Genomic DNA, 23,694 nt, shown 5'->3' with positions numbered 1-23,694 from the left:
TATTTCTTTAAAATTATAAAAAGATTTTACGTAACTTTTATGAAATCTATATACGAAACCATTTCCGAGTTCAAAGATGTAACTTTTTGGAAATATTGGGGTTTTCCTTAAAAACAATAAATAAAATTGGCGAAAATTTACTCTTAAATAATCCAATTTATCATTTGATCGTGTTTTTTATGAGTTTGGACAGTTTGCCAATTTTGCACAGCATTTGCTTACGTTTTTGACTTTTTTCCAATTGACTTTCAGTCACTTTTAGTCAAAAATTTTAAGCGTGAAATTTCGTTATTTTTGCCAATTTTTGCGAAAATATGCACGAAAAACATGCATTTATTTCCAAAATATGTCAAAATATGCAAAAACAAAATGCTAACAAATGCAAAATATGCAAAAATATGCACTAACGATTGATTGCCATTTTAAAGGAAATATCCTGATTCGTGTACATACTTCGTTGCCATGCTTCCGAGGTGTTCCTAAAAAAACATGCATTTGCATGGAAACCCGATCCCTAGTAATGTACAAGTCCTTCGATTCAATAATTTGCCTTAAACAACTCTGCATTGTTTTCCGCTAGTCCAGAATTATTGTATAAGTTAAAATAAAAATCATTTTAATTTAATAACACTGGTAACGTTCGAATTAATTGTCTTCCTAACCTCAGGCAAACGAATCGCAAAGTTTTTCCAAAAAAATTGTGTTTGAAAATATAATTTTTTTTTAATTTTGTTTTAAAATTGTACGCGAATTTTTATTTTTTTTTTAAGACGAGGGGGTTACAGGATTCAAATAGGAACCTTTGTGAAAACAGTAAAGACAAAAAAATATTTTTGTCGTAACAGAAAATATTAAACAAAATTATGCTAGTTTTAGGGTAGATATTTTTTCGAAATTTCAAACGCCAATACTAATTAAAGAAATGTTTTAGATCACTCACTAAGGATTTTACAATTTTCGGCTCTGATTTCGTCAGCTTTGAGGTATTAATCGGCGATTTAAAATATAAAACATATACAGTTATATTTATTAGTTTTTGTTAAATTGATTATCGAAGGATATTTTAAGTGATCTAAGCTTGCTTAAATATTTAATTTGCCTTTAGACAAGCTTGCTTATATTCTTATCTATTTTATCGGTTTAGTCAAAATTAAAATAGTATTTGGATTCTAAATCCATACAAAACTCTACAACACAGCTTAACTTGTAGCCTATCAATGCCTTATATTATCGAACGAATCAAAAAATCCTAATCCAGCATAGCGGTTGCTAAAAATATCCCCAAATATAGGAAAATAGTTGGTTTGAATACCGAAAATTTTTTTCACTTTTCATTTTCGTTCATGTTCTAAAACTTCGACATTTTGCAAATCACATAACAATTTCTTGTTTAAGTTTTGAGCTCTTGGGGGGGGTCATGACCCCGTGACCCCCCCCTGTATACGCCGTTGCCGGAGACTTCTCTGGGCTTAACTTTTTGAAGAGTTTTAAATCTGTGCTACCAAACTAATTTTTTCATAAATTGTTTAGAATTTGTTTAAAAACGTGAAAACTCACGTTTGGACGGACAAAATGTATGAAAATAGTCTTGCTAGCATACATTTGTGTATCGTATCTCTTTGTAAAACATACATGAAAAATACAAGAAAATGACGAAAGCGAAAAATATGACAACTCTAAATTTTGGTTGTGTCTGTTATTTTCGGAACATTCAATATACAGTGCTGCCAAAATTTCAGGTTAAGCCCCGAGGCGTTTTTTTGTCCATTTAAGAGGTAATAAAAAAAACACACCTAAATGTAGTTAGGGCCTTTACGATATTATGGGCAGTATAGGGGAGGTTGCCTATTTTCGGCCGTCTCCAGTTTTCGGCCACCTTTCGAAAAATCGTTTTAACTAGTGATTTCGAAGGGGTTTATTCCAAATTTTCGTATCCTGTTCTAACAAATAAGAGAACAGCATAAGAGCAAAATTTTGGAATAAACCCAATGAAATCCCTAATCATAACGATTTTCCGAAAGGTGGCGGGAAACTGGAGACGGCCGAAAATAGGCAAATCTACCCTACCAGATCTCAGAAAATACATCGATCCGTTTAGGCCCAAGCTCGATGTAGGTACAGATGGACGCATGGACGGACAGACGGCCGGCATGACGAAAACAACTTTTTTTGTACATCTCCATTAATTTTTTTGACACGAAACTAATATTTGACGTATAAAGCGGTTCAAATAATTTGTAACATCTTTATAATGTTTCCTTGAAACTCCAATTTTCTTTTTTTTAACACTAACTGTTAAAAAAAAAATAGGTACATGCTTGCAAAAATTTTAGATTTAAAAATTTATTTGACAAATCTGATTGAAATTTACATTTTATATTTTCCATATGCTCTTGCATATTCTGTTGATCTAACCGAATTAATTCGTATAAATCCAGTTGCATCTGCTGGCACATAACCTCCATGAACATCCATCGAAACCAATTCTTGATTATAAAGCTCCTTTGATGACTTTCGAGCCAATGGCTTGCAATAACCTGGCAAAAGTTCCATTATAACCTCTCCATTAACATGTTCTTGAGATAATTCAAGGCATTTTCTTGTATAAACGGCTTCAGGACTAAACCAAAATCCATTATATACATAGACAGCCATAGAGTCTCTCAGGTGTGTCTTGGTTCGGTAAACTTCTCTGTCCAAACAAAACACCTCCAAATCTTGGTGTGCTGTATAAAGAATTGTACCGCCAGGAGTTTCATATACTCCTCGTGACTTCAAGCCAACAAATCTATTCTCCACAATATCGATGCGTCCAATACCATACGTTCCGCCGATTTCATTAAGGAATTTCAAAATTTCCAATGGCTTTTTGTACGATTTTCCAGTTTGCGTATCATCTGCACTAACAGGAAGACCATTTTTGAAATGAATTTTCAACCGATAAGGTTTCGATGGTGCCAATTTTGGGTCTTTAGTCATTTCGTAAAGGTCATCGGGAGCTATTTGGTATGGATCTTCCAAAATTCCTGATTCATAACTAATATGCAAGATATTTGCGTCCGTGCTCCATGGTGCACTGGGCTTTGCACTCACTGGTATACCATTCTGTTCCGCATACTTAATCAAATCTAATCTCCCCTGGAAACGCTTACAGAATTCATCATCTCTCCATGGAGCAATTATCTGCAATCAGTTTTATATTTTATAAACAAAACAACATTATGATAAGAATTTGTTAATAATTTACTTTTACTTCTGGAAACAAGGCATAAGCGCACATTTCAAACCTGACTTGGTCATTGCCTTTGCCAGTTGCACCATGAGCAATATATTTTGCTCCTATTGACTTGGCAGCTTCGACCAGAGCCACTGAAATACATGGCCTTGCCAATGATGTACCCAATAAATAACGTTCTTCATAAATCAGTCCCATTTGAATTGATGGCCAAATGTAATTCTCTACGAAATCAGCTTTAACATCTTTAATAATTACCTATACAAGATTTATGTATTAAAATATTGAGTATTCAAATTTTTCGATTCATTTTACATCTTTAGCTCCACACTTAAAAGCTTTCTCTTTTGCTGCGTTAAAATCTTCTTCCTGTCCAACATCTGCCATAAAGCAGATAACTTGAAACCCTTTTTCCTGCAGCCATTTGAGAATACAACTTGTATCCAGCCCACCCGAGTAAGCTAATAAAACCTTGTCAGATGTATTCATTGGAATCTTTTTTCACACTAACTTAGACTAATTTTTTAGAGATTTTAATATTAAGAAAAATATTGTAATATTTGCTTTACTGATAAGAATTTAACCTTTCAAATTTCAATGATAAAGAAAAGAGAAGTTGCTAACGAAGCTCCAGCAAATAGATGATTTTGTTTACTTTCTGCGGCACTCAATGTCTCCATGATGCTTATCTATTTTTCTTATATTTATTTTATAATCTAAATGATCAGTATTGTATTTGTTATATTTTATTCTGTTTGAATGATTACGCGAAGATAGAAAAACCGAAGCTGGTAACCTTATTATTTTTTTTGCATTCTGAATAAAAATATCCCTGGGAATGTTTCCCTCGTTTTAAACATGGAATCGAAAATGTTCATAAAAAGTTTCCCTGGGAATATATTGATATCGGCCATCAATTTTCAAGTGGAATTTGGACGACATTTCATACGATTTTTTGTTCCCTGGAAAAAATTCCGAGGGAGATTCACGATCGCAAAATAAATTCCGGGGGAAAAAATATTCCAAGGGAAAGAAAATTTCCCTGAAGATTAAGGGCCCAACAGGAATCAACATTAGGAGAATGAAATGAGTAGATAATAAAAACTTCCACCATTAATTGAGGCTATGAGAAAAATAGTGGCGTAACCCACTTTTTTTCAAAAATGAGTTTTTCATAAAAATGGTTCTTTTAATATATCTATTTTAATACAAAAAATAGATTCATGCGGCTAGATACACTCAAAACTAGACGGCACTCAAAAAAGTGTTGTTTAAAAAAAGCCTGTATCTTAAATCTCCGTAGCTAAAAACTTAATTTTATGGCTTACGCCACTATTGTTCTCATAGACTCAATCAAAGAAAATAATAAATGGCCCTTATTTACGCAGCCAATTTGACTGCAGGCTATGGACAGTCGCAAAATTTCGCCTATTTTCAAAAAAAGGGGAAAGAATTCTTGGTACGCCATTTCTAATATCTCTTCAAATAAAAAAAAAAAAAAACGGAAACAAAAATCTTTTATTTTTTTTTAATTATTTTTATTTGAAGCAATTTCATTGAATTATATTTTGTGGGTTCATTTATCATTTTAAAATGCACATCTTTTATTTAAATACATATAATGAACTTGTATTACGTAATTTTGCATTCATCATTCTTTCCTTAAAAAATAAACTAATAAATCAAAATAAAATATTTATAATTTTAGAGAAAAAAACACACTTACAATCATAACGGTTTTTTTTTATTTTTACAGCAAATACGATTGACTTTGTATTTATTTCTACTTAAAGTTTCTAAATACACGTAATATGTAGACATTTTCTAGCTCAGCACTTTTTTTCTTTAAATACGTTTTGAGATACTTTTCATTACTTCTGATAATATTTTAATGTATTTTATTTAATGTTGCTTACACTAGGTAGGTAATATTATATTTTTTGTCTATTAAATATCTTGCTTTTTATTTTGTGTAGGATATATTAAACTTATTTCTTTTTTTTTTTGCATTTTGTAATATTTCATAAATATATTTATTTATTACATAAACATTTATGATTAGTTGTGTCTTTGTAAATACAAATAAGCTAACACTCTTTCATTTAAATATTTTTTTTCATCTACTTTAACTGGATTTTAAATTAAAGATTATGCAATTGTTTAATTTTTTTCATTGTATTATTTTTGTTGTAATAAACACTGACTTGAATATTTTTTTCTAGTTTAAAGAAGCTTCAATAGCCCTAGTAAATTTGAGTTTCTTTTGAAATTGTAAGGGATTTATGTAATTTTATTAAAAATTTATTATATATATATTTTTTGTTCTTCAAAGGTACCGTATGAATGGCCGAGTGTGAGAGAAATAAAACCAATTATTATTTTTCCCATTAAAAAATCTAGCCAATAAGAGAGAATAAAATGTAAAATTTGGTCAAAATTTGTTCGATTATTCGGAGGAGAGTAAAAACAGTGAAGTAGATAAAAGTATAAATTTTACTTTTACTTGTAAATGTGCGTAAATCTTTATAAATTTCTATATTTATTATATGCAATTAAGATTTAAAATAATACCACAGAATAGAAAGAAATGACTTAAAAATAAAAATTACATTTAAAGCTAAGTTTTGAGTATTTGAATAAAATAATTTGTATTTTGTTTGTTTTATAATTATCATTTTTATTAATGGCAAATTAAATGTGTAAGTTTATTTTTTTATATAATTAAATTACTGTAGATGGAAAAGTCTAAGACATGAAATTGGTACTGAAATGTTAAAAGAATAAAATGCTCAACATTAGTATTCAACGTTTGCAATCTGGAAAACGTTCTATTAACTTCACTTTCATTTTAAAAGTACGTTAGGTTTTATTCCTGGCTTAAGAACTCCAGGTACAAGGAAACGCAAAGACACCAGCATTCAGTTGGCCTCAGAAATGAAACAATACAAAATCGGCAGGCTTTCCACAGATTTCTGAGGTCAACCCGGCGAACCCCACAGGTGGGTCACTAGTGTGAAGCAGATACGTGGGAGAGTTATGATCTCCTCGACATTGAGATCATAACAATGCTGAAAAAAAAACACGATTACAAATTTGTTACTCCTCGGTAGGCCTTAGATCGGGTTTTAAACTGGTATTTCATTTAGATATTTTAAACAACAAAGGAGCTGAATATCAATTCATAGATTTATTGGTGGATATACATTATAACGTTTGATGGGTTTCATAGAGAAAATATGTAGATCAGTCCAACTTCATGATTATTTCACATTCTACATGCTTTAACGGAAAAAGAAATTAATTTTTTTCAAACCTTGATTTACCATTTGGTATATTTTTTCAATAATAAATATTTAAAGCCCAAAAATATTAAATTAAATTAATATTAAATTATATATTATACCTTAAAAGAAAAAATTACGACTAAGCTATACAATCAAATTAAAATTATGACTTAAATATTTTAAATACATCAATAGATACAATTTTTGTTTTATTTTTTATATTTATTTTATTTAAAACTGTACATTATGGACATGTACACAAATTAAAAAAATGCATCTTTACGGTATAACCAAATATTAACAAAAAATTATATAAACACTGTGAAAGAAATTAAATATTCTCATTGATAATCCTGAACTTCATATTTCGCATTAGGCTAATCTTATTCAGGGAGGGTATTATTCAAATACACCATTGAATTTTTCAGGGAAATTTATACAAATTTTTTTTTTAACTTAATTCTCTCATAAAAACTTATTGTATCAAAATAATCACCAATTTTTTTTTTTTAATATGAATTTTAAAGAATTAATTCTGCATTTCAATGAAAGCCTGGTGTAAGCTTATGGCATTAATTTTAAATTAAATTAAAAAAAAAAATCACAATAAAAAACTTTAAATAAATAAGCTGGTACAAATATTTTTTATAATGATATTTTATAAATTGCTTTTTTTAGGCAGTTTAAATTTATTATTGATGTTTTCAAATTAAAATTATCTTTATGAAAAGAATTTTTTCTCTTCTTTGTTTAAAGAGATACGGTGCATTTTTTGTTATTGTTGTATTGTATCTAGAGCAATAAAATATTTTTTTTTTAATTTTTTGTATATTTGTGTAATCTCAATAAATTAATTTTAAAACTGCAAAGTGGTGTTGCATATTATTTAATATATATTCTTTTTTTTTGCTTTTGCATATTTATATGAAATTTATTTTACTTAATAAATAAAAGTGTTAACTAATCTATTTAATTTCTTATTCTTTCTTTTGAAATTAATTAATGCTTGTTTAAGCGAGAATTTTTTAGCCTCGACCTATGTTGGGCACAGAACTTTCAGGATATAATCTGTAAGTAATGTTGGTACTGTTGGACTGTCTTCATTGATCGCCTTCAGAACTGAAAAGAAAATCGATTTATTGTTTTAGAAAATTAAATCTTTTTTATGTTTTATAAATATGTTAGTATCAAAATAACAAATATAGTATTTGAGTACGGCATACGTATACGGTATAAGAAAAAAACGAATTTTTAATTTTTTTATCGACTGTTTAATTTCAAGATCGTGTAAGGGATTTGTTATTCAGCGATCACGAAACATTTTGCGCTTTATGTGGAAATAAATCAGGACAATGTTTGTCCTGTCGATTTTGTAAACATAGTAATCTGTTAAACACCAACTACATAGTCTGTTCATGCGAACTGCCTCACTCATTCATTTCCAGTTCCAAGACAGGTATTTATAAATCCTATTTTTTTTTAAATTAGTATCTAAGCTGATCCACTCCACCAGTTGAAAATGGTTTTTATACTTTTTTTTGCGAGTTAAACACCAATATCCCGCTCCGTTGTTCTGTTAAGAGTTGTCTAGTCTATGGCAAACCAGACTACCAACTTTTTATTGAAAACTAAATTGATGCAAGAAAGTTCTGCACTCTTAGTTTTGCTCTTAGAAAAGCACCTCTTCAAAGCTATGAGATAATTTCCGGGTCAGTCAGTGAACGAGTTTGAAGGATTTATAACACTGACTCGCAGTGCCGAGCTAATAGCAGCTCAGCGCCTTGCGGGAGGGAGCTAACAAAGGGAGTGTAAATGAAGACGAACCGAAGATGAAGTGGTGTTACGAATGCTCACACATTTTAGCTACTCTTAAATCATTTGAATAGATTCCAAGGCGTATTGTTACGGAGCCGATTTGTGATCTGCTTAGAGATATTAAACACTTAGACCGCTTCAGACCTAGTACTGGCCAGATCTGTTAGTCGCTATGCATGTGGTTATATTATTTCACCTTAAGTTTGTTGTATTTGTAACATCTTGTTTGACCATTTGACAGACTTAGTTCACAAAAAGTGTAGAACCGGCAACAGGTCTTGTGTGAATTTTATTGATTTAGGGTAGTGTTATATCCTATTTGCTGAAAGCTTGTCTTTAGCAGCTTTAATCCCCAAAAATTTACATCGGGAAATTGGATTAGAGGATTTACAAAAAACCAAATTCAATTTTTGAAACCTTAACTACCCTAATGCGATCATGGAGTTCCTTTTGTTCTTAAAAAAAAAGATATGCATTTTAATTAGGAATGGCAGTTTGGGGTTTGGAAATATGAATGGCGTTAAATTGAAATATCATTTGTAACGTAAATGTATGCAAAACATTGGTGGATAAGAATGATTTACAGAATTTTTTTTATATTGATAAAACAGCCACATACGTTTGCTGAATGTTTTTTATGTGTTCTATACTTACTTTTTATCAACACCTGTAATGCTTGATTGTTTGGGGTTCCATTTTCCATATGATAAGGAATGACGGTTGTGAGATATTTGGGGTCTTGACCTAAAATGTAAAACATTTAATGAATAATAATTACATAGATATTATTTGTTGCAACTTACCCTGTGATTTTCCACGCTTCTTTTCAACATGAAACTGCCTTCGTTTATTTTGTACGGCTAATAATAATGAAATGAATGTGTTTTTCAATTCCTTCTCATATTCCAATTCATCTCGCAATGCCAGCTCATTAATAAGTGTTTCACTGAATTCCTGAATAAGAACTTCCATTTCCATGTATAATTCATTGAGTTGAGATATTGATAAATACTGTAGTTCTGTAAAAAGAGAAAAAGAATTTATTTAAAAAGAGAATGATAAGAATTTGTATGATTTACTACGTATGTGTTTTTCACTGGCAGAAACAAAAATATCAAATTAGACGATTTAGAGTCGATTTTGCAGAAATATAAATGTACACTTTTATTACATGAATGAGAGCGAAATAAAATCTTAGAACAGCTCACATATTTAAAAAAAATCCCCTACCGATTTATACATACCAACATAGTTAGAAATAAAGCATGGATGATCTAAGCATCTTTTGTGGTAATGGTAAATTGGAATGGAAAGACAAAATAATATCAATTTGTTTCATTGTAAGTAATAGATATCAATGTGAACTTTGAAAAAAATCAATATTACGCTTACGTCAGAGTGTCCCAATTTAATACTTTTAAAATATAATTATGCTGTATTGCTCCCAGATCTAATTCGATCTTTGAGTTTGAGTTATCAAATAAAAGTATTACAACGGTCAATATTTTATTATAAATGTACATATTTTTTAAGTCGGTTGAAAATTGAGTTAAGAAAATAATTTAAAAGAGACCCGAATATAGAATTGATAAATTTCGGATTTTGTTTTGCCGGAAAATATATAAATGTTATTGCTGCTATTTTGTTTCGCCTTCAATTTTTTTCCCGAAACAAAACTCAATAGTTTTCTTGTGAAAGATCTATAGGTATATTTCGGATCAAAATTCAAAATAAATTGTAAAAAAGTAAATTGTGATATACTATTTTAAGGTACACTATTTATAATTTTATCTTTTTAATATTTACTGTATTTATTATGTTATATAACTTATATTGTTTTCCTGTTTATTTTGTTAGATCCTGATAATGGCACTTGTGCCGAAATATATAGAACTATTGAGTTTTATTTCGGGGAAAAAAATTGGAGGCGTAACAAAACAGCAACAATAAGAACTCATTAAGTACAAGACTATCTTTTTAAAACTTTTGAAACTCAAAACACCTTTGGACAAGAGATTTGAATGCTACGAATTGAATTGAATCTACTGAATTATTGTTAGTTGGGTTTTAGGTTTTGTAAATTTAATTGTTAAAAAATAATAGATATATTTAAACAAAATCAATATAGGTCACCCTCATATATGTATGTTTAAACAAGTATTTTAAGAAATGTTTTAACCGAAATCAAATGCATAAGGACAAATTCCCTTATATGGGCGAATTCCCAGGAGACGCAAAATTTCTGAAAAGTCATGTCTAAAGCAATAAAAGTTACCTATCTAGAGTATGTTCCTTAAAAAAAAGAAAACTAACAAACCAAGCCATGGTTAAAATTAATTGCCCTAGTGCATACATTTAATTTGTTCTCCATATAATGAACATACTAAACATGCAACAAAGGATTAACAGCTTTTCCCTTATGACTCAGCAGAATGTCAAAAGTACTTCGTACTTGTTGTATTTTAGTCTTCAAAATAATTGGATTATTAAAACCTAATAAGTACACATTCTACATTGAGGACATTGATCTGATACCGGAAATTCAATAAAGCTCACACTTCATGAATAGAAGGAATTATTTTTTTTTTTTCGTTTTAACACACTCATGATAACGTGCACCTTATACATGTACGTGTTAAAAAACAATTCCTGCTGCTTTTATTTGATTTAAAATGTATTATGTATTATGCAACATTTAAAAAAGTATTGAATTGGTCAGTGGAATACATATACATAAACATTCACATAAGAATTTGTAAAATTAATCGAAGTTTGAGTTTTATTGAGTGTACTGTATATGATAAGGTCAAAGGTCACCTATTACTATTTCTGCACTTTTCAACACATTAATTAAAAAATTTCACGACTCAACACTTATTCAATCTTACTTGAATAGATGACATTTCTTATTTTTGCACGTAATTAATAATATATTTTGTACTTACTATCTGCGTACAATGGTGCCCCCAGCACCTCTTTTGCTTTCTCCATGACTTCTGATTCTAATATATCATCCTCGGAAGGTGTGGCCTCATCCATTATATCATCTATTTCCTTGATAACTTCCTCAACAGTTTTTATCGGTTCCTCGTGTTCTGGATTAAGTCCATTCAATATTAAAGCATGCATATCCAAATCATTGGCAACAGCCTCATCTTCGCTAGATAGGTCATTCAATTCATCCAAAATACCATTTGGGGTTTGTGCAGCTATACCATTGTTACCACCATCTGCTGCAGTGGTATTAGTGTTTTGTTGATGACGATTTTCAGCCAAATTCAAAGTTGGCATGTGCATTTGACGGGTGTAGGATTTGGACCAATCGATTGGGAGAATATTTCCAAAGTTGCCAGTAATTGTCCACCACATTCTGTAAGAAGAAAAAAATATATGCTTTTAATTATATATCCTTATTTGGTGTTTATTTAAGGAACTTAAGGAACAAATCAATTTTTTTAGAAATGAGGAGTAGGAAAATGCTATTCTAATAAAAAATTACAGAATTAAGCAACAAAAATAAGGCAAAATTGTTATTTGGGACCTAACATTGAATAGATCGAGTATAATTTTAAAAAGTAGCTTATTTTAGAATAAAAAACAGAATTTAAAGAATGCGCAACAGTTTCCTTGATTGTGCAAACAAAACAAAAGATGGCTGCGACACGGCGCACCCCTGAGAGACCTCATCTTAGGCGCCCTGATGAAAGACCTCATCTTAGGTTGCGTGGAACCTATTATTTTATTTTATTTTATTTTATTTTATTTTATTTTATTTTGTAGGACCGGTCGCTCTAATGAAACATTTCTTTGAATACCCAAAATCTGAATTTAGGAGCCTAAAACGATTTTTCTTCCTTCAGTCATTACAAAAATTCTAAAGCTGTCAATTTTCAACAGATTTGAGAGTTTTTTTTAATTTTTTCATTTTATTATACCTACAGGTTGCTTACCATTAAATTCATAATAATTCCCTCCGCAAAATGAACTAATCAATTTGCAAATTAAATCATTCCTTTTTAAAGTTTTTTCTGTTCATTCATTTGCAAATCAAATCCAACCTTTCGCCTATTAAATGCTTGAATTTATTAATTCACATTGTTAATCTGGCAACTGATATGCTCTATAATTTTCCTAAGTTTTAAAACTTCAATCTTAACGATCCGATTAACGCAAGACATTAGCATTCCAAACTAATCATATCGTCCATATTTTTTTAGAGTTTGTATAGTTCATATAAACAATCAAAACATAAACAAAGAAAATTTAAAAACAAAGCTGCAAAAAAGCTTATATCTTGAGTTCTATTCATTGAATCACTAATAGTGGGGTTTCTACATTTACCTATTATTACTCCGAATTTGAATAGCAAAAAGATGAATTTGATTTGTAAATAAATTAACATAATCTGCGAAATCTTAAATTTAATTTACAAAAGGGTTGATTTAATTCAAAGTGTGAACATAATATGTAAAAGCCTGTATTTATTCAAGACTTTTCAAATAATTATAATTGAGAAGAATTAACTTTGTATATTTTAAAATAATAAAAAAAAATTTAAGCTATGCAAATATTCAATGTAACTATTTAAGACTTTTCAATATTCACGCCTTACAAACTTATAGTTATTTATTGACATTGTGTTTTCAGTTGCCTACCTTAGATTTATATTGAAAATTATTTCTAGAGTTCAATCATGTGTATTTTAATTGTAAACATCAACCAAGCACCCCCAACTCTAAAATGATTTGTTATTTTTGGAATAGTTTACATATTGTAATTTTGAGTGACGCAAATTCATTGGAGAAAACAAAAAAAACACCAAACTAATTCTGTTTGCGAAAATTAGATAATCGATCAAATTAGAATAATGAATGAATGATTTCGGCCTTGATTTGCCTATAAGTAAGAATAGAAAAGTTTTAAATAGGTAAGTAAACAAACAGTAAATTCTTGTTTTTCTTTTCTATAAACAACAGAATGAAAGGCTTTACCTTAAATACATAATTTAAAAGAAAATTTAATCTTTATAGGAACTTAATTAATCTGAAAAGTTACACTTCTACTCTGTCTCTTTAGTGGAAAAAAAGAATTAGTTAGGTTATTGCTTTCAAAAACTTAAGTTTTTTTATCTACCATGATATTAGAGTGACCTCACAGTTATTTTTATTTTGAAGAAAAACAATGAAAAGGTGGAAGGGAATGCATTCAAATGGTATCATAAGTCGCATTTAACTTATTTTAATTTCTGATTGCGAGTTAATACTGTAACTATGTTGTAGGTATAGTTATAGAATCAAAAATCGGCCTTTAGTATTGTTATAAATCTAAGTTGTATAGTTATAGAACCAAAAATTTAGTATTGTTATTTTCACTGTTTAATCTATGAAAAAGTTAAAATAATTAAACTACAATACATTATGACTGGTTTTAGCTTTGAGGTATAGCGTATAGGCACTACTTTAATTGAAAAAAGAACACATTAATTTGTTCTTTTTGTGTCTCTGTTTTATTCAATACGAAACATGGTCACCGTAAACATCATGATCTACTTTCCTACTTACTAAGCCATAGTGTAATAATCTGAATGTCTGGCAAAGACTTTGGATGTGTGCCAGTGCGGTTGGATGCAGGATGCATGCAAATAACTAGTATGTATGTAATGAACTCTCACACATCCATGCAGTTTATTTGAAAGTTTTTGATTTGTATTTAATTTTATAAAATGATTTGCAGTTGCAGTATGCATGCCTCATAACGAAGGACGCCCTACTAGGAAGCTCATTTTCAATGTGAAACTTTGGATCACATGCGCAAAAAACCCATAGGTATAGGAACATTATGTGACATACTTTATAATGCTTCAAAAGCCAACATACATATTAACTTAATATATTTTTTTGGCTGAATTCTGTAATTAAAAACCGTGTTTTTTTTATCACAACTTGTTCCAATGACAACTAGATTATGGGAAAAATTATTACATCAATTATTACGATACACGTATAACGTTATTATTTAATTAATAAATCAAAAAAATTAGTTTTTGTATTTTTTTACATTGAAACTATAGGTTAAGTCATTTGCGAGAAAGTTTCAGAAATCAAGAGAACAGTTCTACGGCAGTTACCGTTTATAAGGATTAAAACATACTTTTTTAATTTTGAAAGTACAAGTAGAACCTGTTTGGCGATAGTACACGTTTTTTTTTTTAGCTAAAATCAAACTTTGGTCATATGACAATTACCGTTAATTTTGGTCGTAAAGAAAAAATAAATTTCCCCCTCAAGGGTAACCATTTTTAACAAACAAGTTTTAGTCTTATGGCTTCAGAATTGTTGGGCGGCAGCTCAAGATAGGGACACACATACAGAGAGAAATATGTGGCCTAATTTTTCACATCTTTATCATCGTAATGAAATGTCTGATTGTTGTCTCGAGTTCGATTTTTTTAGAAAACCTAAACTTGCCGTATAATTCTAATGTACATACATACATATATCGTTAAAAAGGTACTATATTCTTAAATTTCATGAATTGGAATTTGACCATTTTCTGTTTGCACCATTTTGTGGCTCCTTTATTTTCAGAAACTTTGCCAAATATTTGAAGATGAAACTACCAAATAACTGAAAGGAAATATCAATATTTCTGATATAAAATTTAAGATTACAAAAATTCGAAATTTTGTAGTTATTCCTATTCTAAACCCGTTTAACTCTCAATTTTACTCTCCGAGCGCTTTGTTTTCCATTTTGTTGTAAAAGTCTGGGTTTAAATTCCACACAAAATGATTTTTCTCTGAGTGTGACTGTCTTTTTTAACCTGATCAAAATAAAACTACCAAAACATTAGAAGTTAAAATTGTGGTAAATACATTTTAAAATGATATTACCTTCTACTTAACTGCTAAGTTTTATTCATCGTGCATGCATCAGCAAATGTCAAAATAACCGCGACGACAAAGACGCAACGTGATGTCTGTCGGAGTGTCACATCACCTACTATTACTTTAAGCACATTGATGTGGGAAATATGAATCTACTGTGTCAGAGTCATTATATTCTCATTAATCAACAACGCAAAAAATCGCACAGAGTCGAATGTATGTAGTTGTTTAAAAAAACATATGATGAGTCGGTATGTAGGTATATTAATTTTTATTTGGATTGAGAAAAAATACAAAAATTAATAGTAAATAACGAAATGAAAGCACTAAATTTGTGATCATCAATAATTGCATTTACTCTTGCAACATGATATATGAGTCAAGTCTCTAAACTATACCGACTATACCGAGGGCAAAAACAACTTGAAATCAAAGAAAATCATAATGATTTTGCGCCAATAATATGAAAATCAAAGTGGAACGCGTTTGATTATTATAATTTTTCAATTTGTTACAAAATTAAGAACAAAAAACTAATTTTTCAAGATCTTCTCGATTTTTGGACCTTAAATATCTATTAAACGGTTAGATAAATGAAAATAGTGTACAAGGCCTTTTTTGCTCAATTTCCTATAAGAATATGTAAAGAAATTTGCTATAAAGTCGATTTGTAAAAAAATGATTTTTTCAGTAGAAGTTTGGTGTAAAAGTGGAAAACTACGAAGCGGATGACCTTTCCATTAATATGAAGAGCTTGTATTTGGTGAGTATATGTATATTCTAGAGGTGGCTAGCAATCGATTTTTTGGAGTAAAAATAAAAAAAAAAAAAGGATTTTAATTTTTTTTTATTTACGTTTTTTTTACCTCAGTTATACACATAGGCTTGTTGGTATTTAATGAACTATTAAATAAACCACATAATATGAAAAAAACAAAATATCATGTAAGGCATGGTTAATGCCATAAGGAAAAAAAGTGGTGATGAGATGACAAAGAATATGATCATATAAATCTTAATCAGGAGTCTTAACAGCTAAGTACAGTTCAGTTCAAAAAGGTTGTTTCGCGGTATTGTCAACGGGCTGAAAGAGCTTTCCTGAAGGAAGATCTTCAACAAAAACTACTGCTTATTAGCTCTATAATTCAATTACACAAACTTCTGTCAACATCTGTCTTATGCTGATAGCAAAATATTCATTACAGAAGAAGAGGGTTTATAAAAAGTATTTTTTCTACGAATTATTAAGTCACCCTAATTGTTGCACAGAAAAAATATTAAAATAAAAAAATCGAGTTCCACCGAAATGCACATTCTGCATAGTTTGTGTTAACTGTTGTACATTTTTGTTGCTGTGATTGAGTGCAATTTTTGTTTTTCTGCTTTTTCTGTAAAATTTCTGTCAACATCTGACTAATGTTTTTCTGCTTTTTCTTATAGACTGAATAAAAAGTCATAGAAAAATATTATATACGAGATATTACCTTTCATAAAAGAGCTTCTCTGTTTATGGTCAGTTCCACTATATTGACGGTGAGCAAGTAAGACGTTAATTCAATAGCACACACACACACTACTTGAACAAAGTTTGCATCAAGAACGGCTTATGCAGTGACTAACGCAATACTGCTGGCGAATAAGTTACCAAATTTAGAAATCAAAGTGAATCCACTTTATGATTATTTTGTCGATCAAGAAGTGCGACAAAATACGTGGGCTGTTTCATGAGGGGATAAAAAATAAAATAACAAAAATTACTTCTTATATTTTTTTATTTATTTCTAATGACATCAATTTAAATTTTTATCACTGTTGGATGACAAAATACAAAGGTTCACGCGTAGAAACACGAGATTACAGCTGATTGATATTAGCATTTATTTTAATTTTTTCTGGGGCGTTTCAATTTGTTTTATTAATCATATATGTATTTCATATAATCTTATCTTAAGCCAATACCGTAATCTTTACATTGCCCATCAGTCATGTCAGTCACTAGGGCGTATACTTAACGTTAATTCATAATCTACTCAATAGATTCAATGAAATTTCAGTTAAAATGTTTTAAATTTATAATTTCATTTAATTTGAATAAAAATGCACTAGAATAAAATGATGAGTTGAAGGAACTAACTGAGCTAATTATTGTTAAATAGTAAAATCATGCATAAAAAAAAAAAACAATTTGTTTATTTACATTTGCTTAGCTATTTGATCACTACAGCTATTGGAAGAATCAATTAGCTAAACGAGCTTACTCTTTTAATAATTTAATTTACCTACGTTTTTGATGTGTAATAATTTTTCAATAAAAAAAGAAACAAATATCTATGAATGTAAACAATCATATGCATATTTTCAAATATTATGGAATACACTGATGCAGCAAATAAACCACAAATTGTGTTTCGTAATTATTTGTGTAAATTTTATATTTTATACTCGTCGATAGTTGATGGGAATAATATTTATTTTACAAGTGTGTGTGCGAATGCGAAAGTTGCGGTGAAAATTAGCGGTTCATTGGTAAATAGTTAGTAATTATTTACAATTTAGTATTATGTTTATAATGTTAAGGTGATAAAAACGATGTGGGCCAAGTTTACGAGAGACATTCAGGTTGGTCGTCATAGAAATTTATTTTTTATTTTTGCTACATATACACTAGAAGTATTTATAGTGTTTAACCTGAGACATAAGGCATGAAGTGTTTAAAATTTGAAGAGCTGAATATTTGTCGCATACACCTTAATTCTTCGAACAACAAAAATTGAAATCAATTCAAAAAGGGCCAAATAGGTAGGCATTTTAAGTTTGGTGCTTTTTAATGTAAAACTTAAAATAACAAAAAAAAAAAAATTCAGGAAATGTGCTTTTTCTTCTGAAGCAGTAACAAACCTATGACATAAAATGTTCAAACTTCTAAAGTATGTAAATATTGTTTGCTCACACATTTTCTCTCTATTATTTATGGGAAATTAATTTGCGGATTTTTGATAGTTCACATCTGCAGATGCGAATCCAGATACGGATGTTTAAGCTTATATAAAAAATTAATATAATGAGTTAAAATAATGATAAAGTTATTGATAACATTTCTATTTTTTGTATTTAGGGTAAGGTGGTATAAGAGTGCGCATTTTAGACAAAATACCAAATAAAACAATAACAAAAAGAATTTAACTACTTTTTTTATATATAGTTTTTAGTTTATAATCAAAGCAACGAAAAAAACTTAAAACTGGTAACAAAAATGTATTAATTCAAAAGTTATAAACAAAATACCACATTAGGAAATTTGCGCACTCTTATACATCCTATTGTGTAAGAGTGCGCGGCTTAGTTTGTAAGAGTGCGCAGCTGCGCACAGGTGTAAGTTCGCACAAAAGTCGCAAATAAAATTGCCTATCTTTAAATAAACAGAGTATTTTTCAACCCATCACTCCTTGCATGAGGAACAATCAATTTAGTCTTCGATTAATGGTTCCGAGAAAATTTCAATATTTCCTAGTTACTCTCATTCGCTTGTTTTTTGTAAAACTTTTATTTGGTTTCTTTTTGGTTGGAATTGCTTTTTCTAGCTGCTGTTTGCTGGTATATGGACAAATGCCAGTTATTTTAAAGCCTTGGATAGCATTTACTGCTCTTATAACCCGCGCACTCTTATACATCATCATGGTGCGCACTCTTACACGCTCAGACATGTAATCGAAGAATATATATATATACGGTGACCATATTTCTTGAAGCCAAACCCGGGACAGATTCAAAATTCATTGGATCGTTTTGAAAATATTGATTTTTCAAAAAATATTTCAATTTTTCTTAAATGAGTTTTCATAATTTTTACTTATTTTGATATCAAGAACGATTTTTTTGGGATCGTTTTTGTTGAAATCATTTAAGTCATTTACGAAATCAGAAATCAAGAAAATGGTTTTATAACCCTCTGTAGGCACACCTCTTTTTTGCGAATTTGGTTTATACTTTTTCATTGTGACCACTTTTTATTTTTGTTATGCCAAATTCGCACCCGTGTGCCGACAGAGGGATAATAATGTCTGTTAATAACTTCTAAAAAAATATTTTTTTTAATCAAAGTACGGGAGAGCTGCTTTTTAACATTTTAATTTTATTTTAAATGATTTTGAAATTGTATGATCTTTAACACAACTTTAAGCATATCCTTGAAAGTCTTGAAACTTTGGGAAACTTTGGGTTATTTGGGTTAAATAATTGACGAACATTTAAAAAAACTATAGCCTAGTCTAGAGGATAAACGAAAATTTTAATACAAAACCAGCACGACGAAATCATAAACAAAAATTTTGCTGTTCGTTGCACAATACCCAGCTTAGGCAACGAAATTCTTATCTGTGCTAGAATATATGTAGAGTTTTCAATCGTTTGTCACCTCCATTTATTTGTCCAGGCAATTTTTCTTGCAGCAGTTTTTTTACTTTGGAGACCTAGAAAAATTTTCGTTTTGCTTCAGCAGCGTAGGCTTAGTGCTTTATCCGAAAAATTAGAATAATTTTAATTTCAAACCACTGTTTTCCTGTTTTCCGTACAAAGTATTTAAAATATTGAATACAAAAATCAGAGAATGTGCAAATACGGGAAAATCCCGGGACAAATTACAAAATACGGGACACTTATACGTCCCGGGTTTCTTAAATAAAAACCCGGGACAAGCTGTAGAAATACGGGACAGTCCCGGGTAAACCGGGACGGATGGTCACCGTATACTATATATATTTCACAATGCAGTGTTCCTCAAATGTTTCTTTTTGTAGACTTTTTAATGTCCCATACTTTGTTTATGTTATTTTTTGTTGTTAAGCGGAAAATTTAATTTGTTTGGCAAGAAATATTGGAAAAAAAAGTGCTAAAAAACTTAAACTTAACTAGCACCTCTGTTTACAAACACATTTGCATGAAATTTTGACAGCAGATTAAACTCATTTAGATCTTTCCAAAATAAGTGCATTCAGTCTTATATTCCCTTTCAAACCGTAGAAAATGGCCTTGCGCACTCTTATCCACCGCGCACTCTTATACCATCCTACCCTAGTAAGAGAAATTGAAGATACTGAAAAAATAAAACTCAAAATTCGTTCTTCAACGAAAAAAATACCATCCTTAATGAAATTGAGCTCCAAAACAAGCATTTAATTTCTTGTGTTCAGATGCATTTTTAATTCAAAATCGTTAGTTTTGTTTTTTAATAATTTTTTTGAAAACAAAAATAAATAATAAAGTTGGTATGCCATTTGAAAAAAAATTTAAATTTGATTTTTCAAAAAAAAAAAAATTTGTTTAAATGCAAAAATTATTTTCACTTCACTTTGTATTTTTTTACTTGCTCTTTAGGGCAAGTATTGGTTTCGCGTCGAAAAAAAAATTGAGGCTTTAATCAAAACCAACATTACTATGATGGAGAATTCCAAAAAAGTGGGTCTCGCAATTCCGTCCGTGCGTCTGTTCGTCCATCTGTACACATTTCCACATTTTTTATGGAATTATTGTTTTTTTATTGTTTTTTTATATCTCGCTTAGAAAGTGTACCTTCCATACAAATTTTTCAATTCAAACCAAATAACTCGAAAACGGCTCTAGCGATTTTGACGTAATAAAACTACATTTTTATTTTTTTCTCAAAAAAGTCAAATAAGTGTACCTCCTATACAAATTTTCAAATTGTACCAAATAACTCGAAAACGACTCAAACGATTTTGATTAAATTATGCAGACGTATAATGTTGAACTGCATTTTTTTTTTCAAAAAAAGTCAAATAAAAAATATTTTTTTTTTCATTTAACTAAATTTTGCCGTAAATGTCGGTTCTTCCCCAACATCAAAAAAATTTCTTTATATTTATAAAGAGGCAGCTCTTAAAAACTACAAGTAAACTAACATAAAAGTGTTTTAAACTGCAAGAGCAAGTACGTGCGACCCCAGTCGTGCATTTTATTTATTTAATACTGCAAAGAAAATAGTGTTAATAATTTTTGTCTTATTTGAATGCACTTTAAATACAATATACAGAGTGTCCCAAAAGTAATGGCTTAAACGAAATACACATACTTAAAGACAAACTTTCATTCTAAATCCAACTTTGGAAACTTTTCGTATACATTCTATAATAAAAGTTGAAAATGAGTTTTTGAGAAATACATTTTTCTCAACTACATTAATATGTTAATATGCTTAAATGAAAGAATTTTAAAAAACAAAAATCAATTAGACACAAACTGCATTTAATCGAAACACGTAAAAATAAGGAATAAAAAATTACCAAACTCCTGGAACCCTTAAGTTGGTCTTTCAGTCATTCCACTCTGTATATTTTCCTATGTTCGAATTATGTAAACAAAACATATTGACGGACAATTTTTGCATGTAAGATGTTGTGTCTATTCGTTGCATTATATATTGATCCAAAATCTAATAGTTGTTTAACTTTATTAGATAAAAGAATAGTTTATTTTTTTATTTTTAATCCATTAGCTTTAATTTGTTTCCACAAAATGTTGCATAAAACTGTGAATCGAAGGTCTTCGATTGTCTCGCGTCGCGTCGTAGTTCTATGGAACTACCACTTTAACCACAACTGAACCGGTAAGAGATAATACCTATTACCTTTATGAATAAATTCCGTGTCTATTATTGTAAGGATTAGAAAAAGAGAACTATAATTTTAAGACCAATCAAATTACAGTGTATGATTCAATGAATTTTTTAAAACTAATTAAAGTCAATTGAAGCTAGAATTTTTGATAAATACTTGACTCAATTAATTCTGCAAACTTTTCCCATTCATTTCGTTAAGTTTAAAATAAACTTATTACTAAGCCTAATATTAACATGTCAAAGTCGGACAACATCTGCTCAATTAAATCCAACAAAAAATACATTCATAATAATGACAATTTGTGATATACACAAGCTTAACACATGGTCGGCATGATGATCTATTTCACTCAAAAACTCAGTGTGACTCAGATTGCTATATCTCATCTAATTAAACAAAAACAACTATTAAGGATTGTTTACACACACCGAGCAAAGAATAGAAATGACCTCGGACTGGTAATGAAATAAAAAAGAACAAAGCGAAACAACAATATTGTTATTTAAGTAACGTTGTTTTTGTTTTGAATGTAGATCTATTTCAGTTGTTGGAATTATAATTATTTAAGTGAAGCTGATGTTCATACCTAACTGCAGCTATACCATAAACCCCATTAATATAAACCACTGTTATGCATCTTTAATTTTTCAGAGAGGAAATATTTGAGATAATAGGCAAAGAGAAGAACTACAGGGACGGAATTGTTTATTCAAAATCGTAACAGTTCAAATAAAAACTTAATGTGACATAATGACGATTTGCATGTGGAGTTCTCTAATTTGTTTAGTTTGTACTTAACTATTAAATTAGCAATTTAAATCTTATTTAGAAACAATTGAAAATATTAATTAATTATAGGCCTGCAGTTTTTGACTAGTCCAACACTGAAATTGAAGAAGAAGAAGAAAAAAAAAACGCTACACATGATTATCTGTATTTGTTGGGGGTTATCTAAAGAGTCAAGAACGTTTCTTGGTTCATCACATCGTATCTTCGTCGCTGCGATTGAAGCGTTGATAATTTGTTTTCCAGCTACAAATAAATACAATTTCACAGTTGAACGCGTTTGATGCACAGATCTTTCAGGGTACTTTATGTGCGTTAGTCAGCGGCAAATTTTTATTTATAATGAGATGAGATAGAAGTGATCAACAACTTGCCAGCGAACGTGTCATCGTCTGAGAGGAAAGCGTATATAAAAAGCCCTTTTTTCAAACTAATTTCATTTTTATGGATAGAAGTTTTGATGATAAAAGCCAAGGTTACTGCCGCTCGGTTACAATAACATAATTATATGTTTATGGGAATTAGAAGTTTAGATTAGACCATGACACAACAAACGACCCATGGTGATGGAAAAGGTTTAGATCTGGATGATTTCTAGGGTGTGAGTTGTTTTAAATTGAGATATTTTGTTCGGAATGAGCTTTAATGTTTTAATGGTTGATAAGTTTGAAATGACCTTGAAAGTCTGTGTGACGTAACGCTGATGGAACTACGAAAACGATTTATCATTTGTTAGGATGTGACAAAAATTTGATTACTTTGAATTCGGTTTCCTTTTCATACTATGAAATTGATCTCCATTAAATGCAAAGATAAGGGAAACTTCTTGAACTTCTTCAAACTTGCGTGACGTTTTCTTTCATAAATTAATGTCGTTTTTGATTGGTTTCACTCAAGGATTCACTCATTCTGAAATCCAATAAAACGCTTAGAATCACATCAAATCAATTCTGAAATTTTATATCTGTGAATAATATTGGTGGATATATTGGTGAATAATCAAATAAAAATGTTTTGCTTTTTGACTAGAAAATTTGGTTTGACATTTAATTT

At 29.7% G+C, this 23,694-nt stretch overlaps 2 protein-coding genes across 3 annotated transcripts in view; both read right to left on the bottom strand.

The window, feature by feature from the left end:
• Positions 1–2,327: 2,327 nt before the first annotated feature.
• Positions 2,328–3,762, bottom strand: LOC129911896 (argininosuccinate synthase). Its single transcript, XM_055989899.1, has 3 exons — positions 3,551–3,762; positions 3,248–3,493; positions 2,328–3,183 (listed from the first exon to the last, which is right to left on the bottom strand). Exons 1-3 carry the CDS (start codon positions 3,722–3,724, stop codon positions 2,368–2,370), a joined length of 1,236 nt encoding a protein of 411 aa, XP_055845874.1. The 5' UTR covers positions 3,725–3,762; the 3' UTR covers positions 2,328–2,367.
• Positions 3,763–4,957: 1,195 nt separating this feature from the next.
• The window catches only part of LOC129911895 (fasciculation and elongation protein zeta-2), a 90,019-nt gene continuing 71,282 nt past the window's right edge, over positions 4,958–23,694 (bottom strand). For both annotated transcript variants that reach the window (XM_055989898.1, XM_055989897.1), the window contains 4 exons: positions 11,280–11,704; positions 9,138–9,353; positions 8,989–9,078; positions 4,958–7,638 (listed from right to left, as the gene is read on the bottom strand). In XM_055989898.1, coding sequence (XP_055845873.1) covers positions 7,556–7,638; positions 8,989–9,078; positions 9,138–9,353; positions 11,280–11,703 — 813 coding nt within the window. In that variant the 5' untranslated portion in view covers position 11,704 and the 3' untranslated portion in view covers positions 4,958–7,555. The remainder of the gene's footprint in view (positions 7,639–8,988; positions 9,079–9,137; positions 9,354–11,279; positions 11,705–23,694) is intronic.

Source organism: Episyrphus balteatus, chromosome 2 (assembly GCF_945859705.1).
Source record: "Episyrphus balteatus chromosome 2, idEpiBalt1.1, whole genome shotgun sequence".
NCBI classification, from domain to species: Eukaryota; Metazoa; Arthropoda; class Insecta; order Diptera; family Syrphidae; genus Episyrphus; species Episyrphus balteatus.
Note: the sequence above shows the minus strand (reverse complement) of the source record. Positions and strands in the feature narration are given on the sequence as shown.

Bases quoted from the DNA above. Each gene is read 5' to 3' on its own strand.
- LOC129911896 (XM_055989899.1), bottom strand. From the start codon at position 3,724: ATGAATACATCTGACAAGGTTTTATTAGCTTACTCGGGTGGGCTGGAT. The intron at 3,494-3,550 runs GTAAAATGAATC...AATCTTGTATAG, and splicing joins TTAAGTGTGGAGCTAAAGAT to GTAATTATTAAAGATGTTAA. The intron at 3,184-3,247 runs GTAAATTATTAA...AACTGATTGCAG, and splicing joins CCTTGTTTCCAGAAGTAAAA to ATAATTGCTCCATGGAGAGA.